A 15211-nucleotide genomic window follows, 5' to 3' on the forward strand; every position below is an offset into this window, starting at 1 on the left:
TTTATTCAATATATTCATAAAAAATTTTGTGGTTTCACGCTTATTTTTAAAAAAATTTCTTTCAATAACAACGTATATGAAAAACCCTTTATTAAATTTTTAAGATTTGTATCGATATTTATAGAAAAAATTAAAACTAAAATCAAAAACTTATCATTCCCATACCATAAATAGCACAAAAAGAATCAAAGTATTTTAAAAATGATATCATGTATACACATATAATTGTCTAGAAAATGATTATAATAACAGTCAGTGAAAATTTCAAGTTCCTAAGGTTATTCGTTTTTGAATAATAAAACAAATCAATTTTAATGAAAATTTGTTAAACATAATTATTATGTTATTTTTATTTTTTTACATATTTTATACTTTTATAGTATATAATTATACTAAGTATAATGTATATTGTATATAATATTATATGTGTATTTATAAACTAGTAAATTATTTGTGATTAAAAATATAAATATTCACACAAGTATCATAAAATATATCTAATAAGTATTTTATAGGTAATAACTATTAACTAGTAATTAACATTTAAGATAATAAATCTGTTCTTAAAATCGTTTTGTATACAATAATGGTTTAACATTGAATACAAATTTAGCACTCGCACTAGCCAAAATCTTTTTGTACTGTCAATTATTACTTTTGAATTTCTTCACAAATGTTTAGAAAACAACTAATTTCTACTTAAAAACTACTTTGCTGAACTAAATTCGCAATAAAATATGTAATATGCAGTTAAAATTGTAAACCAGTTTGTAAATAGTCAAAAAATCGAAATATGCAACCATGTTTGCTAAAAAAACTGTTATCTTTTCAATTTTTAGTCATAAAATAAATGTTGAGCTCAATTAACATCATATTTTAATCAAACATTAAATGTAAAATAGAATACAGATCATATCTCTACTTATTAGTATCTCTCTTAAGTATTGAAAAGAATTATATAGTTTTAATTTTTAATTTGTATACATTTTTTTATTTTATTAAATTTCAGAAACGTGTTTGACTTCTAAAAATCATGAATACCACAGAGAAAAATTATGCGTTTGATTTAACGTTGTTCAAAACAATTGGTTATTACCAAATGATTGATCCAAATTGTAAAAAAATATTTGGTTTTAATATATATAACGTGATCAACATGATGATAGTTGTATTTACAAGCATAATAACTGTTATTGGATTATCGGGGTTTTTTTATAAACCCAATGACATAACATACGAGAAAATCAGTTTTAAAGATATACAAATACTATTTTATCTTGCATGTATTGTGGTTGGAAATTTAAAAATATGTATAACAATTTATAATGCTAAAACAATTTGGAAGTTATTTAAAGTAGCGCACGACTCATTTTTGTCCAATAACTATTGGAAACAAAACAAACATAAGATTAACAAATGTGGAAAAAAATTTGCTAAAATTTTCCCTTGGTATTTGTTTATATTTTTGATGACAGCATTTGCATGGTCAATAGTACCAATTGTTGTAAATAATCATGTCGCAAGCAAAGAAACACAAAATGATGAAAATATTTACATGACCAATGTTGTAAATATGAGGTACCCTATTACTGCGAAAACATATAACAAATTTTATAAGGGTTTTTACGTATTGGAATTCATAGTGGTGTGGTATTCTGCATATGGATTAGTAGTATTTGATCTATTAACCTTGGGATTACTTCAATTATTGGCTACTCATTACGAAATAATAGCATCTGCGTATGAAAACTTCAAAATGACAAAAAATGAAAATGGTGAGTATATTATGTTTTTCTTTTACATACATATAGTTCAACATTATTTTAGATTCTGAATGGAGTGAATAGTGATGTATGTACTGATTCTACAATGATGTGTGTTATTTTTTGTGTATGTGTACACGATAACTTATTGAAATAATGCTTCGATTTAAAACTTCAGGGGTGAAAAAATTTTATCAACTTACTGTAATAAGTACTAAAAGTAAAACAAATGACTATAATATAATAGATAAATCAAAAAAACCTACCACGAAATTTACTTATAAGCTGATTGTCTCCGCTCAGAATCGTTTTTCGTGTACAACTATATATTATTGAATTCAAATTTAACACACTCATAATAGTTACTAAACACATATTATACAACAAAGTAGTACCCACTTACCTACCTACCTTTTTAAAATAGAAAGTTTGGTGTTTGTTATACGACATTTATTTCTATGGAAAAATTATTACTGGTATGGTATTGTAAGCATACTCAATATTTCTAGATTATTCTTGTAAGTTGTAATAGTTTTGATTTTTGACTAACCGAAATATTTGAAGTTTTAGTTTAAAATTTAGTATTTTAGTGAGTGAAGTATGCTTAAGAATTTTAGCTTTTTATTTTAATTTATTATAAGTCAAGTCAAACGAAACAAAATAAATTTATAATGCAAGGTATTATAGAACTTGAAAGATATAATATGTCCATTGACAAGTGAAGCCCAGGCCTCACTTATATTATAAGAATCCTGAATGATACAGATATTCAAAATGATAATTAATTTCAGCATCCCTATACAATAAATCTTTTAATTTATATGGATATACATCATCTTTAGAGAATTTATCTTTTCAGTGACGATAGAAAAAGTTTAAAACATGTATAAGCTATAATTTTAAGTTCATGTAGGAACTTAGATATGCATACACCTGAATGATGATTTTTTCTTATTATATCTCTAGTGGGAACATAAACTTAATTAATAAAATATAGATGTCATTATCTATTATAAATAGCGATAATTTTAATTTTATTTTTCGTCTCTTTGATGGCTGATTTGATACATTAAATGTAAAATGTGTAGGTAGGTGTACCAATTTAATCGATGTAGGTAAGGTGGTGTAATAGATATTGTTTGATACGCAATTACATAAAATTGTTAAGCCTTCGCCACTGCAGATGTGTACTAGATACTACAATATAATACTATATAATTTAACATAACATAACAACAACATTAGTTACTACTATTTGCTAAAACGGTTTACTTAGCTGCTTTTGGATACGCAATTTTTTTTGTTTTTATCGAATAAAACTTACTGACTACTGTATAATATATTAAAATGTGTGAAACTTTAAAACTTTAAAATTTACTGTATTTTTTAATAAATAGGTAGATAAAATTGCATTGTTGATATTATTAATAATTATTATAAATGCACATTATATAATTAATATAATAATACTAAATATATATAGGTAATATCTATAGTTATATAATATAAACCTTATTTTATGAAGTTAAAATTAATTTATTATTTTAACTAAAGTTGATATCATTTTCATCAACTAACAAAGAAATCATTATCCATAACGAATACAGTAACATTTCTCACTTTTAAGTACCTGACACTACAGAATGGGAGACGTTATTCCATTTTTTTCATAAATGATTCAACTTTTCAATTGAATAAAATATTAAAACAAAACATAAAATATCAATAAAGTACCTAACTTTGCAGTGAATGTTTAAAACAAGTTATAACAGAAAAATAAATCAAATAATAATCGAATCTTCGATAGAGAAAAATAATAAATTATAAAATATAAAAATTATGAATATAGGGATCAGCGCATAAGCAGATTGTTTTTCCTGATCATCTTGACATGTATTGCACACAATATATAATGTAGTTTTTCTTATTTTCTGGCTACGATACATTCTACTTATTTTTCTAATAGGTACTTTCTGAACTAAGTGCAGCATTTATATACTTAGATTTCTTTGAAGACTAGAGCGGTTTATGTTCGAAATACCAAGTAAAGTGGTCGGCAGTTTATTCGAAGCCATATAATGCATCATTACATCATCCCAGTATTTAATGAGACATCCTATTATAAATTATAATTTGTTTTCAATGCTCTTACAATTGCTTATGAGGTCGATCATTATTTTCGATAATTTTTTCGCTACATTTTTGAACTATAGACTGCGTGAACAGATACCAGGTGTGTGATTCACGTCAAATTATTGCAGCAAAAACATTGCGGTAATATCGCTATTTATTAAAAATTAAAAGTTAAAAGTCTTAAATAGTCGTACATACTATAATAACATCAATATAAATTAAATAGCCAATGTTGGTACTGAAAATTATAAACAATTCCACATAAATAGCCGTCAACGACCTACATTTGTAGCTTCATGTAATTAGTAAATAATTCTTTTTATTTTTTTCCCTTGAATGGCTCAAACCCTGCAATATATTTTTCGATTTTAAAACGGTTTAAACTTTTTTCTGTTTTTAGTGAATTTATAAATTTTAGATTGGAGGGTGGATGACACGACTTAATATAGAATTGGAATAATTATGTCAACTTTCAATAGAATTATTCGTTCACGGAACATCATGTGCAATCATTGAATAACAATTCCAATCGTCTATTAAAGGTCTCTTCTGTATGTTCTATGACATAGTCTTCCGTTTCACGTATCCTCAAAATAATTGATTAAGTTGGATAAAATCTCATCATTTGGTTAGTGAAATTCAGATTCTAGTTATGCTTATACAATGCAGTTATTATATCTTTGGGTGCTGCAAATTTTCTTAAAGTAAAAGAAAAATCTGAATCATATAAATATCTTTTTTGAATTTCATTGGATGGTATATATGATGCTAAATAGTAAATACTTTAATATAAATAAAAAACAACTTTTTATATTAATTGATGTAAATACTGATTTCACAGCATTCATTGCTCCTTTTTCGTAATCAAACATGAAGAATTTAATGTTGAGTTATAGGTGTACAATTTTGAATGTTATACAATATACATAGGTACTCGATAACACCGCAACTCCTTGTAACATCGCAGTACACGTAACCTAACTTAAACTTATTTTTATGTACATACTGTGACAAACGCACGTGTAAATAATAATTCCGTGTAAAATAAACAGTCATTTTTCGTTAACTAATAATATTAGTGCTTGCTTCTTTCTATCTTGTTAGTACCTTAAGTACTAAATGTTTCTTAATAAAAATATATTTATTATTTCAGACATTATAATATTGACTATTTACAATTTCCGTAATATTACGTAATAATTCATTATTTATTTTATTGTGGATTTATGATAATAACATGATTTAGAAGTTTTTATTTGTTCTCTATCTGAGTTTATCTATCGTTTATTACATTACTTAAAAAATATATAAAATAAGTTAAAGTGTGAGAAGGTTGTTCGTCTGAAAATTTAGATTAAATATAGTAAAAATAATACTAGTACCAATTATGCTAATAGCGCCAAAAAATTGTATGATAAGTGATTATAATAACAATATTATTATATGGTCTTTGGGAAATTCGAATACTAATATTAAAGTCGATGTAATTTTGGTGGTGAATAGTGTACAGTTCGCAAGATATACTTTTTACTTTTTAGGTCTTTAACACACTTAGTGCGTACTGTACATCACTAAATAACATTATTTACTACTATTTTCTAAAATGGTTCGCTTAGCTACTTCTGGATACACATTTTTTGTTGTTACTAAATAAACCTTTGAATATCGTCACACAATATACATTTATATTATTCTTACACGCTATTATTAATTTATAGAACATACATATAAAATATGATTACTTAATGTTAAAGGTAAGATGTTCTAACACAAACTTACTTTATCAAATTAAAAACTAAGTTTTGTTAGATAAATTTTACTATTTTAATAGACTACAATGTAAGTTTAATTTCGAGTACAGCAAAAATAACAGGACAAAATACAAACATTTGTACGATCGCATTATTGTAAAATCAATACCTACATCCAACGCTCCGCTTCGAATATAAAATAAATCCTAAAAATTAGAATCTAATATAATCATTCTCAGTATTTGTATTTGTAATGATTTAAAATTATGTAAATAAAAAATAATCTCAAAAAACTTAATTGATAAATACTTACTTTTAAAAACATCACCCTGTATTGTAAATTACCTGGCAACACCTGCAGTATTAAACAATTCGGTGCAAATCATTTGCGCCCATCACACCTTTTGTATAGCCCACTTGCCCCCAAAATCACAACTCATTTGAGCCCAAATTATTTTTAGTAAAAATGTGTTAAGCCCGTGCAACATTGCCAAACTGTATTTTGAAATATAAGCAATACTATTTAGTACTTACCTTAATAGCTAATACTAATACTTATTACCTTATAAAGTTAAAACTATTGAACAATTAATTTTCCCGTTTTAAGTATTTTTAATTTTAACGTTACAGAGTAAACTTACAGAACGTTATATGATATAGTTATATTATTATTGGGTGTAAATTTCCACTATCGATTTGGGCTAACCTTCTGAACACCACAAACTACAAATTTTACAGTGTCTTTCCACAAGAATTTTAATTCACAATTTTATTCACCTACATTAGTAATTGGAGGACTAATGTAGTAATGTTATTGAAAATTGAAAATTAATTCAAGTGGAAACTTATTTAAAAAATAAAGGAAGTAAATTAAGGCACCTAGACGAAATGAAAAAAAGTAACGTATAGAATTTGCATGTACAATTTAGACTGAATATAAAATAAAATAGTGGGTACCACTCTGCTGTACATTATGTTCCGTGTGGAACACTATTGTAGAATATTATAGGAGTGTTAAATTTGAATCCAATGATAGGTATCATTGCAAGCGAAAAACGATTCTGAACGAAGATGATTTGTCAGCCTAGTATATAATTTCCAATGGTTGGTAAAAAATGAAGTTTATGTTTTAATGTCCCGAATACACCAAAATTTAAGTTCTTTCATAATTATTATGAGCTAAGCTTATGAAAAATCTTGTATTAAATTTTCTACTCTCAGCTACTTATACAAACATTTTTATGAATTATACCTATAAAATAATTTGCAAATATTCATGGTTTTGAAGAATTTTTGTCAGTATTTGAACTTCAAATGCTAATAAAAAAAAGATGTGCCTATGTATTTTTATAATTTTTTAATCACTATAAGAATAACTTACGAGGAGCTTTTTATTAAATTTTCAAGTGTTTTTACTCGGCCAAAAAATTTGTATCGATGATACTTCAAAAAAAAATTTCTCAGAAAAATCAAAAATTAATAATAATAATATAAACATGTGGTGAACATTTCAAGTATTTACAGTGATTAGTTTATTAGTTATAACCATTTAAAAAAATCGATTTGGTCGAAAACTGGTTTTGAGTAAAAATTCCCGTTTTTCCATCACTTTTTTTTGCTTTTCACGATTTTTTTGAAAACTGTTGGAAAATGTTGACTTTTGACCTCTATAATACATCAATGATATTCACTTTGCCATCGGAAACCACCCCCAAAGCCTAAAATCGAAGCATTATTTTGACTAGTTATGCTGTACACAGACACAAAAAAAAAACACATCATTGTAGAAAAAGTTTAAAACATGTATAAGCTATAATTTTAAGTTCATGTAGGAACTTAGATATGCATACACCTGAATGATGATTTTTTCTTATTATATCTCTAGTGGGAACATAAACTTAATTAATAAAATATAGATGTCATTATCTATTATAAATAGCGATAATTTTAATTTTATTTTTCGTCTCTTTGATGGCTGATAGAATTTTTACTGTTCTTCACACGGATAAAATGATTGTTAGTTTATTCAAATATTTTATATAATTTAGATTAGAAGTGAATCCATATTCATACAAAACATAATTCCTACTGATATTATGCTATGCGGTTAACATAGTTATTAAATCTATTCTTAATAACTCTACTGCACTGCCGTCACTAGTCAAGGTTATTCGTCTTGGGCGTCCTCAAATAAACAAACCACGACCGATAAAAGACGTGTTTAATCCTATATCTGATGCATTCGATATTCTCAAGAATAAAAATAATCTCTCTTCCGATCATCCAACTATTAGTGTAAGCTCTGATCGCACTCAAAATCAAAGAGACTATTTGCTGAAGTTACGTGAACAATAAATTGACTACGCGTTCATCAAAGGGCGAATTTGGATTGACAATTGATCCAAACAATCATTTGCTAATGGTGTACACAAAATTATAAATAAATCTGAGTTTGTTAATAATTTTTCGCATAATAAAAACCATTTTTTTGAATTTACACATTATTCACCAAAATGTTAGAGGTCTTAAAACTAAATTAAATTATTTTCGTAATGCTGTAACCTAACTATAGCCCTACAAATTAACTGAGACCTGGTTGAATGTAAATATTTTTGATGCAGAATTAGGATTATTTAATTTTAATATATTTAGATCAGATATAGAGTAAATAGTCATCAAGTTAAAGAAGGAGTGGTTTTATTAGCTATTCATCAGAAGTATTGTTGTATGCGTATTCCTACTAAAAATATATGTGATATTGATCAAGTCTTTGTTTTAGTAAAACTTAAATACTATATTGTATTATTGGTTTGTGTTTATATACCCCCAAATTCTCATATTAATGTTTTGTGAATTGGTCGAAAATGTTGGATTATTGTACTCAAATTTAAAAATCTTAATTATTGGTGATTTTAACTTAGCTTCAGGTTCGAGGTTAAAAAATAATTCAATGCTGAATCCTACATATGAAGTTCTTAAAAACAGTTTTATAAACTTACTAGATCTCACTCAATGTAATGATGTTGCAAAATTTCGTCAAGATGTTCTAGGCTTAATTTTTTCTGATTGCCTCATCAATAATATACGCGTTGGTATTTCATTAACCCCTCAATTCGATGCTTATCGCCCTCCTTTAAAATTTATTTGTAACCCTGAAAGCCCAGAAACTACGGTTGAGTCTTCCACTTCTATCATCTACAATTTAAATGCTTGTAATTTTGATGATTTAAGTAAATTTTATATCAATTAGATTTTAAAATAAATTTTCAAAATCTAAGTTTGGAAAGTGTCTTATGAAATTATTTTCCACTCATTTGACATTCATGTAGGTACCGAAAATTAAATTAAGTTCAAGTTTTTAAAATAATATTTCTTGGTCGAATCCTTCTCTAAGAAATTATATTAATCTGAAAAAGATAGCGCATAAAAAATTTAAATTAACAAACTCTCAAAACAATTATTCTATTTTTTCCGAACTTCGTAGGAAATGTAAAAGTCTGACGCAAATAGCCTATTCAAATTACATTATTAAAATTAAAAACAACATAAATAAGAACATGAAATCATTTTGGAAATATATCTAGTCATTAAAATCGAATAAATCGAATAAGTTAGTCAAGTAACTACTAGTTGTAAAGGTGTAAAGTATTTTTCTGGGCGAGCACTTGGTAAGGTAAAATGTAAATAATTTTTAACATCAATAATATATTGCGGAATATAGATGTCCTATGAACATAGACTTCCATTAATGACTAATAGAGAGTGTAATTTTTGTTCGAATTCATATGATTTATATTTTGCCAAAGCCTCTTTTAGTGAGTTAGCGAGTTTATTATAAGCTGTTTTGTGAGATGGAAGCCTAGTGACAGGGTATTAATAGCTCTAGCTCTTCGTTTTTCTACTATTAGGCAGCGAATTTGATCAGATACTATTGAGTAATTATTTTTAAAATTATGTGTTTTATTAGGCTTGGTGGCTTCCCAAGCAGCGCTGATTGTATTTGCATAGTAAGTTATTTGCCGCTTCATAGATATCATGATTTGACTTAGGTTTAATTTTTAAATCAATTCGTTGATTAGGCTATTTTGAAATTCAAGATGGCCAGTTAAAGGAGAAAAAAGTCTAGGTGGTTCAACTCGTACAAAAACAGTGGTGGACACATTGAGTATAACAGATGAATGATCAGAATTTAAATCTAAAATGTTATAAGTTAGACAGTGTAAATTACTAAGAATTTTAGTGACAAATATATCTAAAATATCAGGTTTTTTAGCTAGGGAAGAAGGCCCATAGGTAGGGCCCGGTGGTGCAAGTATATTGAATTATTTGTGTTGACAAAATTATTTAAGACAATTCCACGAGGGTTATTTGTGCGACAACCCCAAGCATTGTGTTTAGAATTAAAGTCGAAACCAATGATAAAATTATTTTTAATTGTATTGAAGTAATCTGCAAACGTCAGCTTTACTTTAAATACTAAAAAAAAATTAAGAAATAAGTTAAAATAAGTAAAAATAACGTTGTGCTAAAATAATCAAAAAAAAAAAAAAAATTATGATCATAATAATATTAATATGCTTTATAATATGTGTGCACTTTTGTAAAATGTGTAGGTAGGTGTACCAATTTAATCGATGTAGGTAAGGTGGTGTAATAGATATTGTTTGATACGCAATTACATAAAATTGTTAAGCCTTCGCCACTGCAGATGTGTACTAGATACTACAATATAATACTATATAATTTAACATAACATAACAACAACATTAGTTACTACTATTTGCTAAAACGGTTTACTTAGCTGCTTTTGGATACGCAATTTTTTTTGTTTTTATCGAATAAAACTTACTGACTACTGTATAATATATTAAAATGTGTGAAACTTTAAAACTTTAAAATTTACTGTATTTTTTAATAAATAGGTAGATAAAATTGCATTGTTGATATTATTAATAATTATTATAAATGCACATTATATAATTAATATAATAATACTAAATATATATAGGTAATATCTATAGTTATATAATATAAACCTTATTTTATGAAGTTAAAATTAATTTATTATTTTAACTAAAGTTGATATCATTTTCATCAACTAACAAAGAAATCATTATCCATAACGAATACAGTAACATTTCTCACTTTTAAGTACCTGACACTACAGAATGGGAGACGTTATTCCATTTTTTTCATAAATGATTCAACTTTTCAATTGAATAAAATATTAAAACAAAACATAAAATATCAATAAAGTACCTAACTTTGCAGTGAATGTTTAAAACAAGTTATAACAGAAAAATAAATCAAATAATAATCGAATCTTCGATAGAGAAAAATAATAAATTATAAAATATAAAAATTATGAATATAGGGATCAGCGCATAAGCAGATTGTTTTTCCCTGATCATCTTGACATGTATTGCACACAATATATAATGTAGTTTTTCTTATTTTCTGGCTACGATACATTCTACTTATTTTTCTAATAGGTACTTTCTGAACTAAGTGCAGCATTTATATACTTAGATTTCTTTGAAGACTAGAGCGGTTTATGTTCGAAATACCAAGTAAAGTGGTCGGCAGTTTATTCGAAGCCATATAATGCATCATTACATCATCCCAGTATTTAATGAGACATCCTATTATAAATTATAATTTGTTTTCAATGCTCTTACAATTGCTTATGAGGTCGATCATTATTTTCGATAATTTTTTCGCTACATTTTTGAACTATAGACTGCGTGAACAGATACCAGGTGTGTGATTCACGTCAAATTATTGCAGCAAAAACATTGCGGTAATATCGCTATTTATTAAAAATTAAAAGTTAAAAGTCTTAATAGTCGTACATACTATAATAACATCAATATAAATTAAATAGCCAATGTTGGTACTGAAAATTATAAACAATTCCACATAAATAGCCGTCAACGACCTACATTTGTAGCTTCATGTAATTAGTAAATAATTCTTTTTATTTTTTTCCCTTGAATGGCTCAAACCCTGCAATATATTTTTCGATTTTAAAACGGTTTAAACTTTTTTCTGTTTTTAGTGAATTTATAAATTTTAGATTGGAGGGTGGATGACACGACTTAATATAGAATTGGAATAATTATGTCAACTTTCAATAGAATTATTCGTTCACGGAACATCATGTGCAATCATTGAATAACAATTCCAATCGTCTATTAAAGGTCTCTTCTGTATGTTCTATGACATAGTCTTCCGTTTCACGTATCCTCAAAATAATTGATTAAGTTGGATAAAATCTCATCATTTGGTTAGTGAAATTCAGATTCTAGTTATGCTTATACAATGCAGTTATTATATCTTTGGGTGCTGCAAATTTTCTTAAAGTAAAAGAAAAATCTGAATCATATAAATATCTTTTTTGAATTTCATTGGATGGTATATATGATGCTAAATAGTAAATACTTTAATATAAATAAAAAACAACTTTTTATATTAATTGATGTAAATACTGATTTCACAGCATTCATTGCTCCTTTTTCGTAATCAAACATGAAGAATTTAATGTTGAGTTATAGGTGTACAATTTTGAATTTATGTAGTTTCCTGAGTACTTTAATTGTATAGTATTATAGCTTGCCTATACAATTATTTTAATTAAGTAAATATTTTCAGGTAAATTAAACAAAAAGGAAATTCAGAAAGAATTTGTATCAATCATCTTAGATTGTCAAACTGTTAATAAGTAAATATATTTTAATTTAAAATATTGTAATAGTGGCAATTGCCATTATTTTATGAGACTTAAATCACAAATAAAATTAATACTAATATTGTTAAAAAATCAACTACTTTGCTTGTTAAGTAGTAAGGTCAATGTAATGCAATTAAATTTAATTTAAAAAAAAAAAATATATATATATATATATCAAAAAATGGCAAATGTATACCTTAATATCTTATACATAATTACACTTATTGTATTTTACATATACGAATGCCGCAACTAAGGTTTTTAGGGCTGAGGTGCAATACCAAATAGTAGGACCTCTTACTTTTCAAAATTTCACAAAATATTTGCATAAAAAATCTATTTATATATGTAAACGTTGAGTATCTAGCACCATTGAAATTTCTTTTTAACTGAAAAAGTACAAACTTACGCTAGATAAGAATGGTTGATACGTTTAAAATTATAATGAAAAAATTAAATATTTATGTTTTTCATATGTTTTCATTTTGTATATATACTTACATATTTACACTAATCACTATTATACAAAATAGTAAATACATTTCTAGTTAAAATAAAGCAGTATCAACTAATAATGGAAAAAATACTGAAATTGTTAGAATTGTTTTAAAGATGTAGGTGATATGAAACAGAACATAATTAATATATGTTTTATTAATAGACACATATTATCTTTATTAATTTCTAATTTTCTGCGTAATAATTTTAAGTAATTTTCAATAGGGATCTTTTAATTCTTTACTGAGGGATGCAATGAACCCCCGGTAGTTGCGGCACTGGGCCATATACTTAATATATATATATATATTAAGATACTTATTCTCCCATTCTATTTGAAATTGTGTTTGAGAATTCATACTGTATTTTCATATATTGCATAACTACTAAGAAGTATTTACATTGGAGAAAATTTTCAGCCAATTAAAAACAATATATGGGATTGCACGGCCAATTATTTTAATTTATATGGTAGGAGATTCAATAGGAATGATAACTATGCCTTTTTTAATTGTGATGGTGAGATTATTTTTCATAATATCTTTATTATTATTAAGTCATTAAATTCTAAGGTTATTTCCAAATTAATTTATTATTATAATTTTATCTATGATTTATGGTGAAATATTAATAATATGTACTACTTTAGTTTTATACTCAAGATAAATCAATTTTCAATTCTAATGTTATTGCTTTTTCGTGGACACTGTTAGTTGTTGGAATTCAATTATACATGTACTGTAGTTTACTTCAAAACGTAAACGAACGAGTAAAATATAAAAAAAATTTATTATTAAAAATCATGTGGTTTAATCGATTAATTAATCTTTTTATTTGTAGAGAGAAAATATAAATTTTGGACTGTATAGTTGTGACTGGACAAGGCTGGATATTGAAATAAAAAAACTAATTTTGTTGGCAATGCGTATGAATAATTCAAATAATTTAAAAATTAATGTAACATTCACAAAATTTATTGATCTACCTATGTTTGCAAGTGTATGTATAAAAATCAATATTAATTTATGCGTTAACAATAAATGAATTCTATTATTTTTCAGATTATAAGATCATCTTATAGCGTAACATCTGTTTTAATCAATTCAAATATTCATAAAATAAATAAATAGTATTATATTTTCTGAATGTTTTAATAAAAATATTATAACATACATATAGTTCTGATCTAAACTTAAAAAAAATAGATTGGTACCTATTTACTTTTAGTATTAGCTATATAATATTTTGAATAAAATTTAAGTATACAAAGTATCAACTGGCTCATTTATTATGTAGGTATTTAATTTGACAACCATTTTTTTTTTTAATAATAATAATTTATGCTTTTAACAATAAAATATAATTTTTTTTTTTATCATAAATATTTACCTATTTGTTATATTTCTAGATTTGAAGTTAAATTGTGCTTGTGTGATTTATTGCTTGTTAGTTATAGGTACATAATAAGTGGCATCATAATCATCGTTATTGTTTGTCTGTTAATGAATAAACATTGAGCGGTAAAAAAAAGTCTAATAGTCACTGCCCGCAAAGACTTAACTAATGTCAAAACTAAGAATACCAGACTTGAAAATTCAAAATATGTGACTAAAAAATGAACAATGTCACAACGGTAATACATAAAATATAAAATGTAGCCTTCTACATGTTATACAATAAACAGTTATAACTTATAAGCATGGAATATGATATACGACATAGGTACTTTTTATAATTATTATATTAACATTTTAACTCCTAAAGATCCGATAATTGCATCTTTGATTTTGAGCACTTCTGGATCCACAATTTGCTGAAATGCATAATTACTTAGGTACGTATAACATACCCTCCAGAAAATTCCTGGGCACACCACTGATAATACATTATACATACTATTATCTTATACAGTATTTAAGTATATCTCATAGAGTATTATTACTCTTAAGTTTAAAGTCCAAGGTAAAACCGAAATCTTACGTAGTATAAAATCTACGATACAATTTATCATTTAATAACTAGATAGCGTATGTTTATAATGATTTCAAAATTGAAAATATTTATTTAAGAGATGTCGTTAGCAGTTTAACGTTAAATCGAATACTTATTCACAAAACATAACAACTATCAACACTACTTAAAACTACTCATACGACATAAAGTAGTTGTATTGTAATTTGTATTCACTATTCAATATTCATACTATCTACATAATACATAATATATGATAAATAAATTTGTTGCTAATTATTTATGAGCGGTTTATTGTTAAAACTATAGTAGTGGGTACCATAAGAAATCTGAAAACATAGGTACCTACTTGATGATGAAATTTA

General features: G+C 25.7%; 1 protein-coding gene across 1 annotated transcript; it reads left to right on the top strand.

The window, feature by feature from the left end:
* The first annotated feature begins 1015 nt into the window (after positions 1 to 1015).
* LOC114128390 (odorant receptor 67a-like) lies at positions 1016 to 13943 on the top strand. Its single transcript, XM_050203719.1, has 6 exons — positions 1016 to 1775; positions 12299 to 12368; positions 13295 to 13394; positions 13525 to 13644; positions 13716 to 13864; positions 13937 to 13943. Exons 1-6 carry the CDS (start codon positions 1034 to 1036, stop codon positions 13941 to 13943), a joined length of 1188 nt encoding a protein of 395 aa, XP_050059676.1. The 5' UTR covers positions 1016 to 1033.
* Positions 13944 to 15211: the final 1268 nt, after the last annotated feature.

This window comes from Aphis gossypii, chromosome 3, assembly GCF_020184175.1.
Source record: "Aphis gossypii isolate Hap1 chromosome 3, ASM2018417v2, whole genome shotgun sequence".
NCBI lineage: Eukaryota > Metazoa > Arthropoda > Insecta > Hemiptera > Aphididae > Aphis > Aphis gossypii.

Excerpts from the sequence above, each read along its gene's own strand:
- LOC114128390 (XM_050203719.1), top strand. The coding sequence starts at position 1,034 with ATGAATACCACAGAGAAAAATTATGCGTTTGATTTAACGTTGTTCAAA. Across the intron at positions 12,369-13,294 it reads GATTGTCAAACTGTTAATAA|CCAATTAAAAACAATATATG; the intron begins GTAAATATATTT and ends GAAAATTTTCAG. Across the intron at positions 13,395-13,524 it reads TGCCTTTTTTAATTGTGATG|TTTTATACTCAAGATAAATC; the intron begins GTGAGATTATTT and ends GTACTACTTTAG.